This window comes from Erythrolamprus reginae, chromosome 2 (genome assembly GCF_031021105.1).
Source record: "Erythrolamprus reginae isolate rEryReg1 chromosome 2, rEryReg1.hap1, whole genome shotgun sequence".
Classification (NCBI taxonomy): Eukaryota; Metazoa; Chordata; class Lepidosauria; order Squamata; family Dipsadidae; genus Erythrolamprus; species Erythrolamprus reginae.
The window spans coordinates 53416668-53436509 of record NC_091951.1 but is presented as its reverse complement, the minus strand read 5'-3'; the positions used below and the strand labels follow the sequence as shown (position 1 = coordinate 53436509).

General features: G+C 38.3%; 1 protein-coding gene across 2 annotated transcripts in view; it reads right to left on the bottom strand.

Annotated features, from left to right (window-relative positions):
* Positions 1-19842, bottom strand: part of ATXN7 (ataxin 7) — a 123511-nt gene that overhangs the window by 13759 nt on the left and 89910 nt on the right. For both annotated transcript variants that reach the window (XM_070738157.1, XM_070738158.1), the window contains 3 exons: positions 3334-3601; positions 1853-2112; positions 608-690 (listed from right to left, as the gene is read on the bottom strand). In XM_070738157.1, coding sequence (XP_070594258.1) covers positions 608-690; positions 1853-2112; positions 3334-3601 — 611 coding nt within the window. The remainder of the gene's footprint in view (positions 1-607; positions 691-1852; positions 2113-3333; positions 3602-19842) is intronic.

The following is a 19842-nucleotide window of genomic DNA, read 5'->3' as shown; positions in this document are numbered from 1 at the left end:
TTTAAAAGTATTCAGTCAGCCTATACCAGTGATGGTAAACCCTTTTTTTCTCGGGTGCTGAAAGAGTGTGTACACATGCTATCACGCATGCCTAAGTGCCCACACCCATAATTCAATGCCTGGGGAGAACAAAAACAGCTTTCCCCGCACGTCGGAGGCCCTCTGGAGATTATTATTATTATTTATTATTATTATTTATTAGATTTGTATGCCGCCCCTCTCCGCAGACTTGGAGATCCAAAACAGCCTTGTTTCCCAACTTCAGGGGTGTCCAGTAGGCTCATGTTTCACCCTCTCCAAGCTCCAAAGGCTTCCCTGGAGGTGAAGGAGGGTAAAAACACCCTCCTCCATCCCTCCCCAGAGGCTCTCTGGAAGCCAAAAATGCCCTCTCAGAGCCTCTGTGTGAGTCACAAATCAGCTGGCTGGCACATACATGCATGTTGGAGCTGAGCTAGGGCAATGGCTCACGTGCCATCAGATATGGCTCCACGTGCCACTTGTGGCACCCGTGCCATAGGTTCGCCATCACTGGTCTATACTGAAGCTTGTTTTTGCAGAATGTTCAAATATGCTAACTTACTTTGGAGGTCCAATATAGGCAACTTACCTTGCATGTTAACGACCTGGTACAGGGTTTCTTGGTTTCTGTGTCAATAACTCCGCAGTAGATATCAGGATCAAATTCTCTCTCTATTAAAGGCAAAGTAAAAGTGTCATCTTTGGACCACATCGTTTTGTGCTACTGTGTAATTAAACCCCAAATTGCTTTCAACTTTCATGTATGTTACCATGTAGCAATTAATAACATTGGAAGTTTTTTGGTTTTTAGAAAACCCGATTAAGTCTGTAACAGACTTTAAAAAGATAAAATTTGCAGAAGACTCTCAATTAGTAGCCATTCTTTTTAGCTAAGAAAGAGTTTTTAAAAAAGCAATTAATTGAGAATTAGCATTTGTAAAAATTGCATCATATTGCAACAGTACTACTGTTGCCGCAAAAATATTCTAAATTCAGCTAAGCATGTAAGAATGTCTTTAAAGATTGCAGTGCTGCAAAGAATACATTTGAGTTAATATACCTTTGTATGGGTGCGTATGCCAAATATTATTGGTTAAAGATGAGGGTTAATCATTATAATTCCAAAAATTCTGAGGATGAATACAATAGGACAATATCTGAAAATGCACTGTGATTTTTTGTGTGATTGTGCTATTTGCTAATCTATCTGTCTGTCTGTCTACCTATATAATAAATATAAATATATAAAAACATATAAATCTTCCCTGGTACAAGCTGAGAGGAGGACAAACTGTGATCTAGAGGTTAAAGCTATTGCCTTACAGGCAGACTCCCCAGGTTCAAATCCCAGTAAGGATATGGCCAGTAAGGCCTTCCATTTCATTATCAGCAAAAATATATTACATTCATACATATCTATATCTATTATATAGGAGACTAAATAGCATTGCAGAATTCATGGACAGGTTACAAAAATACCTTTTTACATTGTTATTATGATTAAATACATGCTTTATGTTATTGGCCAGGATCCTTTAAATGTGAGCACAGAACATGTATGGCTGATTTTTCTTTTCCAAAGTGTGTCAACAGTTATCAGAAGGATTCACAATGGCTATCAGGAAAGATGAGATGAACAGCATGCATGCAGATCACCTCACCTGGCACTCGGGATTCTGGTTATTCAAATATGGTAACAATTAACTTTTCTACACCATTTCTAGAGTTCAGGATAACTTCAGAAACATACATTTTACTTTTACCTTTATTATAAAAATGCACATGCCTTTTTTGTTTTAATAATCCACATTCCACGTTCACTGTAAGAAATTACCTGACAGTCTTTTGTGTAAAAATTTCCTATTATTTGTACTCTCGTCTTGTTTCTTTTCTGTATATGGAGGCACAGAGAGAAGACTTTTACCATTCAGTATCTGTCCAGGGGAAGGCAAGGGTGGCTTTGGTATTGAGGGATTAAGGCCAGTCTTTATTGAGGAGCTCACAGTAGTAGAACAGGTTGGACCAACAGCAGGCTTCAGTAATGCACCATCTAACTTTGGATGTATTTTTTCCATTTTGACAGATGGAGTCATGCTAGTGAAGAAGAAATATAAGGCAAAGCCATATGTAATTGTTACACGGAAAAGCCTCCATTATTTAGACATGATTTAATATACAGTACACCCCAGGTTCATCCCAATTTAACTGTCCTTCTCATTTAAACATGAGATTTCACTGCAGAAATAACATGGGTCTGGGATATGGGGGGATTTTAAGGAATAAGACAGGGCACAGTCGCTTCCAAAGACTCTGCTGCCTTCTGTTCAAAGCCAACACATAAATAACACAGTTTCTAAATGCTTGTCTTTCTATGCAACCCAGGGCAAGTCAGAGCAATCTGACACTTAGCCAAGGTAATATCCTTCCATACCCCTTCTTCCTCCTCCAGACAAATTCTGGGTAATTGGCTGTCTGAGAAAGGGTGCATGTGTATAAGGAGAAATCCTGCCATATGGTATTGGCTAGGCTCAGAACAGAGGACAGAAAGAAACGTTATGTGTCTGAAGAGGCTTTCCTTTTTCATTACCACAGAAAAGCCTTTCAGGAACACTGCCATTTCATTCTCCATTTTCTGGAAGTGGGAATGTATCATGACAGGCTGTCTGTGAACTGACAAGAAGTTATTTCTGGAGCACTGGATCCGAGTAAAAAAAGCAGGCTGACATGATCACTGCACAGCTCTGGTTAATTATGTCATTTTCAAACTTATAAACAACAATTCCACCCTCAATCCAGATCTCCAACTTGTTACCTGATCTTATTTTTCTTATTTTTGGCCAGTATGTTCTGGATCATAGACCAATGGTGCAGACCTATTATTTGGGGAACAAATCCCTCTCTTTCTTCCTCCTCCTCTGTGATTTTTCCTTTCCTTTCTTTCTCAAAATTAATTGGGCTGTTGTGTTCCGTCTGCACCGATTTTAGAATTAGCCACTGCTTCATTTAACAATGTCTTGCAAATCCAGTGTCTGCCTTGGTTTAATACTTCCTATTAATTCTTAATGCGCGTGGTACAGCTATGTTATTTACTGATCGGGTGGGGGGGGGGGAGAGGAAGGGTCATATAGAAGAGAGTTTCATGGCATTTCTCCTAAATCCTAGTTTATGGTGGGAAAATAACCAAGGACCAAAATAAAATACTGTGTTTAAAAATGGACCCAGCACAGTTAGAAACAAGAGTACTAATCTCGGTGCTAAAACTTTTCTATTTTCAGAACAAACGCAGGTAAAGAAATCAATCAATAACTAACTCACATTTTGTCATGGAGACCTTTGCTATGGATTAGATGCGTTGGCCTATTGTTTCCACCGATTGGCAGCTTGTCTTTGGGTGATTTCAATAATTTTGAACTGGATGAGGATGATGCACTTGCCCCTCCACCACTGGATGAGCGATTGCTCCCTCCTCCTCCTCCTCCTCCGCTGCTACCTTTACTTTTTAAAGACAGAGATGAATACAAGGAGAATACTGAAGAGGAAGGAGGTGTCAGAGGTGGCTTGCTGGAGGAGCTGTGTCTTCTTTCTGGGACAAAAAACAACCAAAACAGCAGCAAAATGAAACATGTTAATGATCACACAATGCACTGTGATAATTTCTTCCAAATTATTTCCTATTTCAATGTACTTTGGGGTCAAAATCTTGCTTTAGAGCAGTCTCCAGCATCAACTCCCATTAAATATTTACAGTGTACTGTCACGGTCTGCTTTGCTTTATGCATTCTGATTATACGAGTCCTTATTGCAAGGGCCTTCTACATGAAGACAATGCAATCCACCTATTTCTCTGGTGGATCCCGTCTTTAAAATATTTTCACAAGAGGATACTTTAAAAGTTAATTTTAACCAAAATTTTAACAACAGACTGGGAGATTATACAAATTAGAACACCTGGATATAAAATGCATGTTAATTTATATCATACAGTTTACACTCTAGATAATTATTTTAAATTTAGTCTGCAGCTATTTCAGCCTACAACTGTATAAGTTACTGTATTGAAGAGGTACCTAGGTAGGTTATAATTTCAATAATTATTCTGCTAACAGATATTTATCTTAACTCCATTATGAATGTAATAGTGGGTAAGAAGAGATTATTGGAAAGTATGAGCAGATAGTTTCATGCTAGTTATTTTAGACTACAACTGTCATAATCCCCTGAATTTTTGGGATAGTCAAGTATAATTATGTATCTATTGCTGTTGGGAAGTGTTGTGTATACTCCCTTGCAACTTGAGGAATGTTCAGATTTGGATGATGAGTGGGATTTAGAGATCATAAATTTCCCTGTTCTACCAACAGTTAGCAATGTTAGTGAAGACCACGGAGCTAATGAAATATACATGAGTTTGGGTGACTCAAATGGGGGAGATGATAGATGGAGGGATGCTCGTTTCAGATGCTTTCAGAGATGCTTGGAAGAAAAAGGGAGGAGATATTAGAGAGTAATGAATTAATCAATTACTCACACCCAGGTGTAAAACGGAAGAGAAGCTGAATTCATTCGATCTTGCAATCTAAAGATGGTCGTGTCCAGGACTTGCTCCGGAGCGTAAGATACCATGTGTGACTTATTACTTGCTATTTTTTTTGTGACTCCTGGCTAGCCCTGATTAGCCCATAAATTTTAGAATGACTTGTGGAATGTTTTTATGTTACTGCCAAACTTATCTACTTAATTGCTGGGATTGAGATGAGGAGAGAAGAAAACTGCGTGGTGCAAAGTTGATGTGTTAAAAGGAGAAATAAAGAGGATGTGTTTTACAATGAGACGCATTGAGAAATCATTTATTCCAAGTATTATCTGTATGAGCCTGAAATCAGAACAGAAAGAACTCAATAAATGTATTTAATATGCCAGATCTGTCTGACTATATGATGAACTATAATAATAACAATAGCAGTAGCAGACAGCAAATGCCACCTCTGCAAAGAAGCTGAATACACAGTGGATCACCTGGATAGCTGCTGCAAGAAGATTGCACAGACTGACTACCAACAACGGCATGACAAAGTAGCAATAATAGTGTATTGAAGATCTGCAAGAAACACCGTTTGTCTACAAGCAAGACATTGTAGTTTAGAATTCAGACAGGTACTTGATATATACCATGTTTCCCCCAAAATAAGATAATAAACTATTGAGTGTATGGCAATAAGACCAAGCACTTATTTCAGGGTTCAAAAAAAATATAAGACAGGATCTTATTTTCGGGGGAACACGGTAACATCCCAGACTTCACAACTCTTGATAAGAAAGACAAAAAAGGTTGGATTGTGGATGTGGCACTGCCGTGGCAGTATCCAGAGATAGCAGAACAGAAGATAAAGAATTGGAGAAGATAACAAAATGCAAAGATCTGCAAATAGAAATAAAACCAATGAGGCAAAAGAAAGCAAATGTACTACTACTACTACTAATAATAATAGGCATCTTGGGTGCAAACCCAAAACAACTGGAGCACCATCGGTATTGATAAATTCACCATCAACTTCAAAAGGCAACTTTATTCATAACAGCTTAGATCCTGCAACAATACCACTAATATATCAAATATCAGTATCTGCCCATCCCAGGTCCTTGGAAGGGCTCGATAGGTGGCTAAAAATGCCAAATCCAGCCCGAACATCTGGCTAAGTGTGAGGCAAACCATAATTACTACCACTAACATTAAATTGATAGCTAACCAAATTCATTCACACAATTTCAGAGTTTCAATACCCTGAGATCTTAAAAGATATTTTAATTTAGAGGGAAAAAAATTATGCTTTTTGATAATAATTTTGCTTTCTGAATAACTGTTCTCAATTTTCCTCCTTGTAATAGTGATATAAATCTTTATTAAGTCCTTTGGGATTTGACTATAAATGTCCAATATAAATAACATCTACAGTATTTGGTGTACCATTACTCCTAGACCGTGGCATATAGGTGACAGTATGCTGATTTACAAGAGTTTACAGATTAGAGATCTAAGTCTAAATAGAGTAGCAAAAGTAAAGGTGGCATAGTGGCCCAAATGTGTTAGTTTCCTTCTATGATAGAAGTGGGGAACAATGGCCCCCTTATGACTTGTGGACTTCAACACCCAGAATTCCTGAGCCAGCATGTCTTGCTCAGAAATTCTGGGAGTTGAAGTCCACAAGTCATAAAAAAAGGCGGCCTTTCCCCTTACTACGAGTGTAAGGAATAATTCAAGTTAATCAGAATAGAGCTGGAAGGGAACTTGGAGGTCTGTAGTCCAACCCCCTGCTTTTGAGCAGGAGACTTTATATCTGTGATGGTGAAGCCATGGCAGGCGTTCCGCAAGTGGCATGCAGAGCTATATTGTGAGCTCAGGTCTACTTGAAGAACTTGAAGAAGTTAGGAAACGGGCCATTTCTGGCCTCTGAAGGGCCTTCCCTCCTCAGGTTCCTAAAAGGTTCTGAAGCCTGGGGAGAATAAAAAAATGGAACTCCTGGTTCAACCGGAAGTCGACAAATGGAACATTTCCAGCCTCCGGAGAATCTCCGGTGGTGGAGGTGCGATGGGGAAGGCTGTTTTTACCCTCCCAGGCTCCTAGAAAAGCTCTGAAGCTTTGGGGTTTCCAGGTCAACCAGAACTTGACAAATGGGATATTTTCTGCCTCCTGAGGACCACCAGGGGGATGGGGAAGGTCGTTTTCGCCCTCCCCAGGCTGCCAGAAAGGCTCCGAAGCCTGGGGAAAGCAAAAAATGGGTGTGCCATCACGTGCCAGGAGCAGGGGTATGTGCATCACATGTGCATGCGCCGGGGCAGCGCATGGAATTGTGGGCCTCCTTTTGGCACACAAGCCATCACTGTCCAATATCATTTCAGATAGGTGGCTGTCCATCTTTTTGATGAAGCACTTACAACTTCTGGAGGCAAGTTGTTCCACTGGTTAATTGTTGTCACTATTAGGAAGTTTCATTTCTTGTTGTCATACCTTCTAGGGCTTTGGAAAATAAGTTAACTTCCTCTTCATGTCTGTCCCCCAAATACAGGAATACTGCTATCATGTAATCCCCTACTCCTTCTTTTCCTGTTTTTTTTTAAAGTTAAGTTGCCTTAATTAAACTATCACTGGTTACTAACTTAGTAAAAAGTATCCAAATATAACCTTGATCAACAACAGTTGGATCAACAGTTAAAGTCAATCCCAATCATCTTGCAAGATCACTGTGCACAGGTTTCAAATCAAATAATAAATGACAAGGAACATGAAATGAAGAATAGTTTTACAAGGATAAAAAGATGAGAGGGTTTAATGAATGGTGCTGGTATAAACTGGATTAAGTTTTATTATTCATTTTTTTCTCCTATCTAATTTCTTCAATTTATTATTTCTTATTCCTTTTCTGCAAACTGTGTAACATTATCTACTCCAAGAGGAAATAGTATGTGATAATTCCAGGGTTGGGGTATATTGTACCTATTAATATTCCGTTGTTGTTTTTTAGTAACTATTATAAAGTGCTCCCTTCTTAAGTAAGTATCCAGTAAGATAATTACTGTATTTACAAAAGTATGAGCTATGCAATATATGTGGGCTTTATAGCCTAAATGATTTCCTTCTACAAAGGATAAAAAAATAAGGTATAAAATGTCCTTTTTTAACTATGGTGTTTGCCAAGATATAATTGGAGGGTCTTAAAAATTCTGTGCTACTTGATGTAGCTAATGTTAACGTTAGTCATGACAAATCCTGTATATAAAACAGTATATAAAAATGCTGGTTATTTTCAGCTTCTTAACTACTGCTTACTTGGCAAATCCTAAATCCTAATAAATGGAAGTTGAAAATAGTGCTTGATTCACCGACAAGTTATTAACGTTTTGTATTTTGTCACTCTTAAAATGAAATTTTCTTCTACTAAATGCCAACTTTTTAACTGCAATATCAACTCGGTTTAAATCATATTTTTTAAAAAGCAACTGTCATCTCTGCCTCGCAGATCCTCCTCCTCTGACCTATTGTTGACCCACCGACAGTACCAATATCACAGAATATACAGCAATAACTAAGCTCCATTTCAGGTTGAATAAACTAAATTATTAATGTATCTCAAATAGAAAACTATCTTTACTCCAAAAGTATTTTATTACATTTTTTTTAATAAAAATCAAAAATATCTGATTTGCATTTTTTTAAAAAAAATCTCATTTAAATTTTAAAAAATTGATTGTTTTTTGTTTTTTTTTAAAGTCATCAATTTTTATCCACCCTGGTTTCAAGGGAGTAATGTGCACTTATAAGTTTGGTTCAGCTAGAGAAAAGGAAAAACAACAACAACAACAAAAACAACAACAACAACAACTCTTTGCTTATAGAACTCTGGATCACACCTGTAGGTAGCTTTACCCATAAAACAAAACAAATTAGAAGACCACTGATTCTATGGCAGTGATGGCGAACCATTTTTCCTTCGGGTGCGGAAAGTGTGTACGCACATATTGTGCACCTAAGTGAGTGACCACACCCATAATTCAGTGCCTGGGAAGGGCAAAAATTGCCTCACCTGGGCCCCCGGAGGCCCTCTGGAGGCCAGAAACAGCTCGTTTCCAAACTTTGAGTGGATCCGGTAGGCCTGTTTTTCACCCTCCCCAGACTCCAGATGCTTCCCTGGAGCCTGGGTAGGGTGAAAATGACCTGTACTATCTCTCTGAGGCCCTCTAGAAGCCGAAAATGCTCTCCCAGAGCCTCCGTGTGAGCCAAAAATCAACTGGCCGGCGTGTACATGCGTGCTGGAGCTAAGCTAGGGCAGTGGCTCGTGTACCGGCAGATATGGCTCCATGTGCCACTTGTGGCACTTGTGCCATACATCACTATTCTATGACTACTGCTAAATGACTGGGATGGGGGGGGTGGGGAGATATGCAAGATAAGAAGTTGGAAGGGGCACAAGAAATGGAGGACATGTGGACATATTTTATTGGTTAATCCAAAAAGGTAATATATATATAGCTTTGATGCCCTTTTGGGGAGTTATGAATTAAACCAAGTAAGTATAAAACAGATTCACTATTATGGCATTTGAAAGAAAAAAAAGTGATTTGGAGTGCAAGTATGTACTCATGTAACATCAGCTAACCTCTTAAAGCAAGAGTGTCAAACTCAATTTAATTGAGGGCTGCATAAAGGGTTGTATTTGACCTCAGAGGGACTGAGGGGCATGGCCAGGGGGGGCGTGGTCATCTCCACATCACTCATCAAGGTTCCATTTTCACTGCAATGGCCTCCTGCGACCCTGTGTTATTGAAAATGGAACTCAGGGAGGCTGCATGCGACCCACCGAGGATCAGTTTTCAGCTGCAACAGCCTCCTGCAGCCCTCTGCCAATGAAAATGTAGTTTGGGGAGGTCATGTGTGGGCTACCCAGGTACCATTTTCTGCCACGGCGGCCTCCTGCAGCCCTTTGCCAGTGAAAAAGGAGCTCAGGCACTCCTCCCGAGCTTTGTTTTTGCTGGCAGAGGCACCAAGAGCTGGTCCTTCACTGTTTCGAGTGAGGGCCCACGAGACAGATCTAAGCACCTCATGGGCAGAATCTGGGCCCGGGCTTTGAGTTTGACACCTTTGTCTTAATAAAGCCTGATTTGAGTTAACAACAGCTGTCTGCAAACTCTTTCTCTTATAGATCACTGCACAATTCATTATTGGATAACATCCTAATTGTTAAGTAATAATGAAAACACACACAAACCAAGCCAAATTAATAGTATAATCTAGTCCACCTCATAGTATTGTCAAGTGTCCTATTTCAATCTGCAAAGCATAGGCTTAGGTTTTATTTTTGCAGTACAGGTAGTTCTCGACTTACGACCACAATTGAGCCCAAAATTTCTTAAGTGAGCTTTATGACCGTTCTTGCTAAAATTGTTAAGTGAAACATTGCAGTGGTTAATTTGTTAATACTATGGTTCAGTGTATCTGGCTTCCCATTGACTTTGTTCATCAGGAAGTTACAAAATGTGTTCACTGCAACAGTCATAAATATGAGTCAATTGCCAAGCTTCTCAATTCTGATCACATGACCATGGGAATGCTGCAGTGGTTGTGAGTGTGAAAATGTCATTTTTTTCAGTGTCATTGTAAATTTGAATGGTCACTAAATGAACTGTTATAAATCAAAAACTACCTGTATCCTTCTTGACAGAAAACTTACCTATTTCTGATATCAACCTGGAATAACTCATAGCTTTCATGGATGATACTTTCTATGTCACTGATATAATTAAACAATACTTCAGAGTAAACATTAACAGCAAGAATTAGGTACTCAGAGCATGTATGTTTTAACTTTGTACCTAAATCTTATACTGTTGTCTTGGAGGGGGGGGGATCTTTTTTAAAAAAATTATGGAACCAAGTCACTATAATACCGGTAAATGTGTAATAATTTTAACATGCAAACGTTACTTTGAAGCACTAAAATACAACTGAATTTATTCTGCATTAAAGACAGATAGCACTACCATGAAAGTTTAAAAATATAACTGGTTATGTTCAGCCTGACCAGTTATCATTTACATTTCATTGCAAGAAAAAATATTATTTCTATTGTAAATAAAAAGACCTGAATTTACTGTATTGGTCCATTGAGCTGAAAAAGAATTATATGTGATGCTAACTGCTAAATTCTATGTTTATTAATAAACTAATTAAGTAGAACTCAAATTTCAGGGCAATAAGATTTACTAAATGCAAAGTCATTTTATTTATATCTTTTGTTGTTTCTTTTTACAACGACTTCTGCTTTTATACAGGCACAGATTTCAAACTTCTGCAAAAGTAAGTTTGAAACAGCAAAACCAGAACTTTGATTACAAGTGCATTTTAACAACAAATACGAATAACAAAATAAATTCAAGATTTTAAAGTGTGCAGAAATCTTAATCTTAGAATGGTAAGCATCAAATCTGTAAACAATTGCACATTTTTACTATACGGTGTTAAAAAAAAATCTACTATGTTCCAAAACTGCCATGCAAACCTCAGCATTTTGTCTGAGTTAATAGGAAACTCAGCTCCTGTCTGCTTTGAACTTTGGCCAAATTACATTTCAAAATGGCTAATGTGAGCTGCTTGCAGCAGTTAATCCCTTATTTGAGATTATCTACTCTGATCAAACTAACTCTGCAACGGCCATTCTAACTTCACCACTATCCAGCTTCCATTTGTGTCAGAACAAGCAAACGTCAGAAAAAAGTTATCAAGTGTCTTTGCTACATGTCATGTTAGTACAGAACTATACCAACCTTCTGCAAACTCCATTCAGAACTGGGCTTCCTGCCAAATGTCTTTCAAAACTGCACTCAAAAAGTTAAGCAGAGTTTTTCAAGCCTGATGCTATAGAAAAAGGCTGTTCTGGAAAGCAACTGTGTTTCGTTTTTCCATTGACAAAATATATGTTTTGCTGCACAATTGCTTCCAAACGTTTGCTTAATAAGATAAGTTTGCTTACGAGATCCAAGAGAGCTCCAGAGTCCCGTATTTAGTTTTATGTAACATTTGCTAATACAGTAATGTGCATTTGAGTCAGAAAGGTCCTGGCAGATAACTAGTAAAAACAGGGAGGTGGAATCTAATTTTATCTAAAGAGGAATGTGTGAGTAAATTCCTCCGGTAGAGAAACCTGCCAAAGTTTGAGAAGGCTGTTCTTCAATAAATCTACCATGATAATTACTTAGTGTTCCAATTTTATGTTTCTTTAAAATTGTTCACATATTATTAAAATGTCTTACTATAAAAAGCATAATAAAACTTTCATGCAACACTAAATTATCAAACCTATTTAATACAATGTTTTATAATAACAATAATTCCTTACAACAAATCTTCATAATGGTACTATAAAATTACTTTTATCTTCTGAGAGTAAAAATTTAATATTTCTTTTTACCAGACTATTCAATCTTATCGGTACATTCTTATATGAATATCTGTTCTTTCATACTGGCACTCCTATATCATAACTCTAATCATTTTGCCACAAATGATTACTGGGGCTGTATGCACTTCAAAACAATTAGGAAGAAGACCTCACACGAGTGAGTACAGCACCTTCAGCAATTCATTAAAAAAGCTTATCTTTTTCCAGCTTATCTCTGCTCAAGCCTGAAACATGTTGTGGTTGCTATAAGAACTGCATTAATTTTAATGAGTCTACCCCTTAAAACCACTGGCATTTTTTACAGGCTTATTTGAAACCCAGGAGAGAAAAAGACACGAGTGCTGTAATAACAGAGAGATAATGTGCCTACACAAAGTCCAAAGCATTTAGTCCAAATCGTTTCTTGAAAAGCACACACAGTATTCATTGACAGCTTGTGCCGAATGCATTACTACACCAGGCTGGTTAGAAATCTGCACACAAATTCAAGGGAATGATCCAGATTTGTTTCCATAACCCTCCAAAAAAATGGTAGGAAACCTTAACTATGTCTGAATTTGTAGGGCTACAGTCCAAATAGGGTCTAGGGCAGTGATGGCGAACCTTTTTTTCGTCAGGTGCCGATAGAGCATGTGTGCGCGTTATTACACATGCATGAGTGCCCACATCCATAATTTAATGCCCTGGGAGGGCGAAAACACCTTCCCCCACCCCCTGGAGGCCCTCCGGAGGCTGGAAATGGCCTGCTTACCAACTTCTGGTAGGCCCAGTAGATTATGTTTCACCCTCCCCAGGCACCAAAGGCTTCCCTGGAGCTGTGGGAGGATAAAAACGCCCTCCCCCATCCCCCTGGAGAATCTCTGGAAGCCAAAAACGCCCTCCCAGAGCCTTCATGCAAGCCAAAAATCAGCTGGGCGGCAGACACATGCACGTTGGAGATGAACTAGGGAAACGGCTCGCGTGCCAGCAGATATGACTCTGCATGCTACCTGTGGCACCCGTGTCATAGGTTCGCCATCATTGGCATAGGGCAACTCAGTGCAGTCGGCTCAACAAAACCATCTCACCATCACAAGCATGTCACTGACAAGTTGCCTCTGCAAATTCACTGCCACCAAGTCATCGCAAGACAACTCAACTTGCAGGGACAAGTCACCACAGGCAACTGGAAGGATAGCTGGGTGGGCAGCCGGGGGATCAAGCGGGTGGGCAGAGTGCAGAGCAACAGCAATGGCTTTTCATTTTCACACACCCACCTGCTGCCAACACCACCGTGTCGAGCTGCAGCCTGTTTGGAATTTGGCAATTCAGCGGTGGTGGTGTTTGGACATTTGGTGGCAGTGGCAGTGGGATGGGGAAGAAACAGGGCCTGTCCCATTTTCACGCATCCCCATTGTGGCTAGTGCTGCCACGTCGAACTCTGGTGGGATATATGAAAATGCCTCCTATTGCCTCTCCACCCAACACTGCCGAACGGCCAGAACACCTCTGCTGCCACCACCAAACAGCCTCAACTCTAAATGATCTGGATCTCGGCACAGTGGTAGCAGTGCCGTGTATCTGCATGGAAATGTAAAGCTCGCTTGTTTGCCTGGTTCTCCCTCTGGCTACCAACAGAGTTGTTCCCACAGATAATAGGCTGATAGGTCTGCAGTTTCCTTTTCCTTTTCAGCAAAATTCTCCACAAACACAATATCAAGACAGCCTTTGGCACTGACCAAAAAATACTGAACATCTTAAGAAACTCCAAAGACAAGACCCAGCTAGAAAACCAAGGAGTCTATGAAATACCATGCAAAATCTGCCCAGCCACATATATTGGACAAACTAATCAGAGAATAAATGCGTGCCTTGCAGAAAGAACACAAGAGCCTGGGACCTGGTTGAAAAGTCACCAGGAGATCAACTTTACATGGGAAAAGACCTAAACCTGTGAAAATCTATGAAAACAAGTATGTATGTATGTATGTATGTATATGTATTGTTAGTTAGTAATATGTACAAACAGTTGTGTTGGCAATATATAAACAAGCTAAGAATGAATATCCATATGTAGTGAAGTACTATAACTTTAAGAGGTAGTGTTACAAATTGCCATAAGAGGGAGGCAGAAAGCATGATTCTCTCTCTCTCTCTGCTCTCTCTATTCTTCCTACACATTCACTGTGACTGATTTAGTAAGCTCTATGTGTTCGATGGTAGTTTAATATATTTGTAAGTTGTAATGTATGTCTGATATGTAAGACAAAGAGAAGCTTGTAATCTTATTATTGTATTGAGCAATATTGACTGATTTGAATGTGAATGATTGAACTGTTTAACTTGACTGTGCTATTTCTAAAGTAAACATTATTTGATACACTTTAATGTATCTGTCTTGTATGACTTAATAATTACTCATATCCCCTGGATATTTGCTGGAATCCCACATTTTCCACTGTGCATGTTCTTAAAAACTCAAGGGATCTATACACTCCTTCTCTCTCTCTCTCTCTCTCTCACACACACACACACACACACACACACACACACACACACAGTAAGGGTATGGGTGACTGATGAGAGCAAATAAACTCAAAATAGATCTATACTAATCTCCCTTCCTCTTTATTATCAGCAAATCTCTCTCTCTCTTTCTGTTTGTCTCTCTCACTCTATTTCTCTCACTCTGTCTCTCTCTCACACACACAAACAAACACACACACATTCTTCCCATGTTCCCTCACTTGGCATTTATAATCACTGCAAATGGCGCAGGTTAATCTAGGATTGTGTTCAGATTGCCAACTGCAGAATTAGCAATGAAAACAAAATGTACAGCCCCAGCAAAGAAGCTTATGAGTTAGGAAGCAGCTAATTGCTGATGAAGTAGGAAACAGCTAATTGCTTGGAAGGGACCTTGGAGGTTTTCTAGTCCAACCTCTTGCTTAGGCGGGAAACCCTATAAATGGTTGTCAGATAAATGGTTGTCCAGTGCCAGTCACATCTTAAAAACTTTCAGTGTTGGAGCATTTGCAACTTCTGGAGGCATGATTAATTGTTCTATCAGGAAATTTCTCCATAGTTCTAGGTTGCTTCTTTCCTTGATTAGTTTCCATCTATTGCTTCTTGTCCTGCCCTCGGGTGCTTTGGAGAATAGCTTGACTCCCTCTTCTTTGTTGCATCCACATAGATATTGGAATACTGCTATCATGTGATCCACCTAGTATTTCTTTTCATTAAACTGGACATATTCACTTCCTGCAACCTTTATATTCTTTATATGTATTAGCCTCCAGTCCCCTAATTTTATATCCAACAGTTTTAATTTTTCACCTAGGACTTTGACAAGAGAGAGGGACACCCCTCATGTCAAGCCATCTGCTCTTTCAGGCTTGCTATCTTTTACCTTTTATTGATTTTATTGTAATTTCTTTGTTGCAAACTGCCTAGAGTCATTGAGAGTTGAAAGCCATATAGGTAGTCCTTGACATACAACCACAATGGAGCCTGGAATTTTGGTTGTAAGGCATTGTGGTCATAAGTTGAGGCATCATGTGAATGGAGTCAATTTTAGAATAGTTTTTAGGAGGGTCATAAAGCAAGCCTCATGGTCATAATTATAATTATTATTATTTAATACATTTGTATGCCGCCCCTCTCCGAAGACTCAGGGCGGCATACAAATCACATGGTTGTTAAATGAATCATGTGATCATTCTTCAGAGAGGGAGGGTATTTTTCTGGAAAATGGCAAAAATATTGCAAAAAATGCGATATGATCAGACAGACAGCAGGCATCGATGCAGAATATCAATAACAGATACTTCTTCAGGTAGTGGATAAAGACATGAAGAGTTTTGAAGAAAGACGACTTAGCTGTAAGGGTTGTCAAAAACAATCTGCATTATAAGATAAAATGAGCCTTTCATGATGTGCTTCAGAATATTTTTTTATCCTAAACCCAATTATTCCATTAAAATACTGTAATTATTTCTAGAAACAGCTTTGTTTCCCTTACTGTATAATTGTGTTATACAGTGTTTTGAATAATTACCGGTATATGGGAAAAGAAATATGTGAAATAAATGGGATTTATTAACAAAAATAATTCAATAGATGGTACAGTAAGATAAAACTATTCAAGACTGCATGCAGCTTCAAACAACCACCTATGTATATTGCTGTTATTGTAAATTGTTTGGGAGTTGTTGTTTTTTAAATAAACAATATAGAACTTGTAACAAATAAACCAATAAGTATGCAATGATACTGTTACAGAGTGGTCAGGGCTAAAATTGTTAGGTGTTCTCAGATTTTATAACGGAGTTGGAAGATTACTCATTTTAAAACTGCCTATTTCAGAGCTTACACAATAGTTTTCATTTTGTTCTGTGAAAATTATGGCGGTTGTGGGGGCTATGCTGCTGATTTTTAGCAATTTTCTGACATGCAACTGTGCAAACCAAAGAGCATTCTAAGAGGTACAGAAAGTTATTTGTTCCTTCTGCAAATTTCCTTTAATAATTAATATAATTTGGGAGCACACCAGTGATAATAATAATTAATACAATTACCATCATTAATTCTCCAGTTAAACGAAGGATTGTGTGGGTCAGAGGCAAGTTGTATACTGAAGTTTTTGTATTTATTGTGCTTTTTATGCAAGTGTTCCTGAGTATTAATTATTTTAAAGGCTCACCCACCCAGGATAAAAAGGTTGAAAAAGGCTACACTAGAAATCTCAATTTCAACAGACTCATTTCCTAAAACAAGCCTCCTTTCAGCAACTGTGCAACCTAATTCTTAAAAGGACAGTATAAATTCTAGTATCAGAAACCTTGTTAGATTAACTGCTATAACTTTAAGACAGAGGTGGGAAACAATGGCCCCTTTATGACTTGTGGATTTCAACCCCCAGCATTCCATGCTGGCTCAGAATTCTGGGAGTTGAAGTCCACAAGTCATAAAGGGCCATTGTTCCCCTGCTTTCAGAGATAATATCTAAAGTTGTCTTAAAAGTAAAGCTTCAGGCAAGCAACAGCTTAACAACCCTTACTGAAACTCAAAGATGTTTCCCCCTTGCCCTCCGTCCCATCGGAAATCACTCATTATCCTATATATATTAGTAACTCTGGGCTTTAGGCCAATTCGTTATGTCAATCCTCTTACGACATACAGTACAACCTACTCCTAAACCAGTATAGTGAAATGAAAATTTCAAACAAGGCAGCAGTATAGTTTCCCCCATCAATTCCCATCAAACCAATATAATTTTACATATTTCTATCCTTTCTCATTAGAGAAAAGACTACTTCAACTCCTACATGCTATATTTCTTCCACTTCTACAATATTTGATGGTAAGTAGTAGTATCTTTATCTTAAGCATACTCATTGTACTTTCAATACTAAATGTTCTTCTCCACTATTTCAAAAGAATATTATGAGCATGGCAGGGAGAACGTTATTTAATTATTCATATAGTACTAGGTATTTCCCAAATGATTTTATGATTATTAAGAAACACTTTGAAAAGGAAATGTAGTTTTCACTTAAAAAGGGAATTATGCTTAATCTTTTACATTAGTCTTTATATGATGTAGTTCAGTCCTTAATGAAACTCTTGATAGATTTTTGAGACAGTGCTACCCAGATTTATTTGGTAGAATATGTTACACAGACTTCAATATTAGTTAATTAGAAAAGGGATAAATTCTGATTTAAAGAAACGCTTATTTCTTTATTTAAACAATTTACAAGGCTTCTCATCTACCAAAAGTGGGAAGTATATAAGGGTTAAAAATCATCCCCATTAAAGTTAACAAAAACCAAATCCTAGAAAAAACAAAAAAAAATCTAACTCATAAAGAATAGATAATCACCTTAAGCAACAAAGTATCAGAGTTTGATGCATAAAAATCAAAACCAGAAGCACATACAGATAACTGATTCAGTTGGATTCATTGACTTCTTTATATACAATACCACAAAAAGATTATTCCTTCAAGTAAACACAAGTAGGACAGTTAGTTTCATTTCAGCAGAGCAGACAAGCTCTCCTAACTACCCAGCCCTAATGTTTTGGGGGAACAAGTTATTTAATGCCTTACAGAAGGCTAAGAGGTTCAGAGTCAACCTGGGAAGATATTGTTCCATAAGGAAGATGTTGCCACAGATAAGGCATAAGTCGAGGTTCCAAGACGATAATATTGCTTAATTGAATGAACCCTGAATATATACCTTACTTTGCTAAATCTGATTGGGCGAGCAGAGACAGTGGGAGATAAGTAGTCTCACGAACAGCCTGGCTCCAAGTCATGTAAAGCTTTAAAGGTGACAATCAGCACTTTGAATTGTACTTGGAAGCCCATTGGGAGCCAGTGCACAGAACAGTGGCATTATATGGATTTACCATGGAATGCCCAAAACAGGGTTGAGCTGTAGCTTCTTCTCTCCTATCTAAGCTCCCCATCTTCCTTTGCCAGCCTCCAGGCATTCAGAAAGAACCTCAATGGCATCAACTATTTGGTCTAGGCAGAGATGTATAACTGAGTATCATCAGCATACGTCATGCCGACAGATAACCTCACCCAGCAGTTTAATGTGGATATTAAATAAGAGCAGGGAGAATAGCGCTCTGTGGCATCTACAAAGCAAAGGCCTCAAGTTCAATCTCCTCTTCCTTGTCAACCCTGACTGGAACCAGACCCAGAGAAAGGTGGAGGACCAACTTAATAGCCTCCAACTCCTAATCTACTAAATTGGCCCAGAAGGAGGTAAATAAATAAATGGTATTGAAGGCCACTGAGAGATCAAGGACAGCCCAACTTCACAACACTTACTCTGATCTTGTGCTAAGGTGCAGATAGATGAGTATCAAAATTTTTATTTAATTGAGACAATAGGACTTTCAATCTCATACTAAAGAAAGTATATATCTTTCCCTTTAATGAGGTTTGAAGTGTTAGATCCTACGTTAGATTTAAATATTCTGTAAATTATTGTGTTATAGTAAATCTGCTGAGTTTAGTGGAACAAATATTGGGAAGAAATTAATTGTTTCTTCCCAATATTGTCTCTTCCCAATGAGGAAGGTCTTCAGCATTAATCGGTGATGACGGATAGGATCATCTTCAACAAAGAAGAACAAACTGTAGAAAGAAAAAGATGAGGTCCTGATCATTTTACTTGGGACAAAATTTTGATTTTCCTGTTTTGTTTTTGAAGAATACAAGGTTTTCTGCATAATATCAGTGTATTAGTGTTCACTGAAAGTCTTACTGACAACATAGGGTAATAGTAAAACAGAAAAGACAGTTTTATCTGATACATGTAGATTGCAATTAGTATAAAAATAGTTTCTAAAAAACTTATTGTGTTTTAAGTAGTATCTGAAACACTAGATACCCCATCTGCTGTGACTTAATTGCCAAAATAAAATTGGTTGTTCCTCCTTTTCTTCACAGCAAGGAATATCAGGCTATCTGTGTAGTGCCAGACAGGCACAAGTTGTGGCTGACTACCAACAAAAGCCCGGAGTTAATTACTGTGTATAGTTTAACAAATTACCATTAAAACTTGAGTCGGTTCCATGTAAATGCTTATCCGGTCTTCAAACAGTAGTTCACCAACTCCAGATCCCCAGCAATAGGGTTTAATCTCTAGTTCTAGCAATGGTTGATTTAATTTCTTCTTGGCAGAGCTGTATGAAATTGTATCACTGCTACACAGAGTACTCTGGCATTTCCCCAGGAGCATTTTGCACTTCAGCTTCAGTGCAGGAAGTGTTTCAGTAAGTCACTTTAACCAATTACTTTGTAACTGAAATAGTACATTGTTTAATGAAATTTTGCCAAATGGGTAGCCCTTCCAATAAAATAAGTAAACAAGGC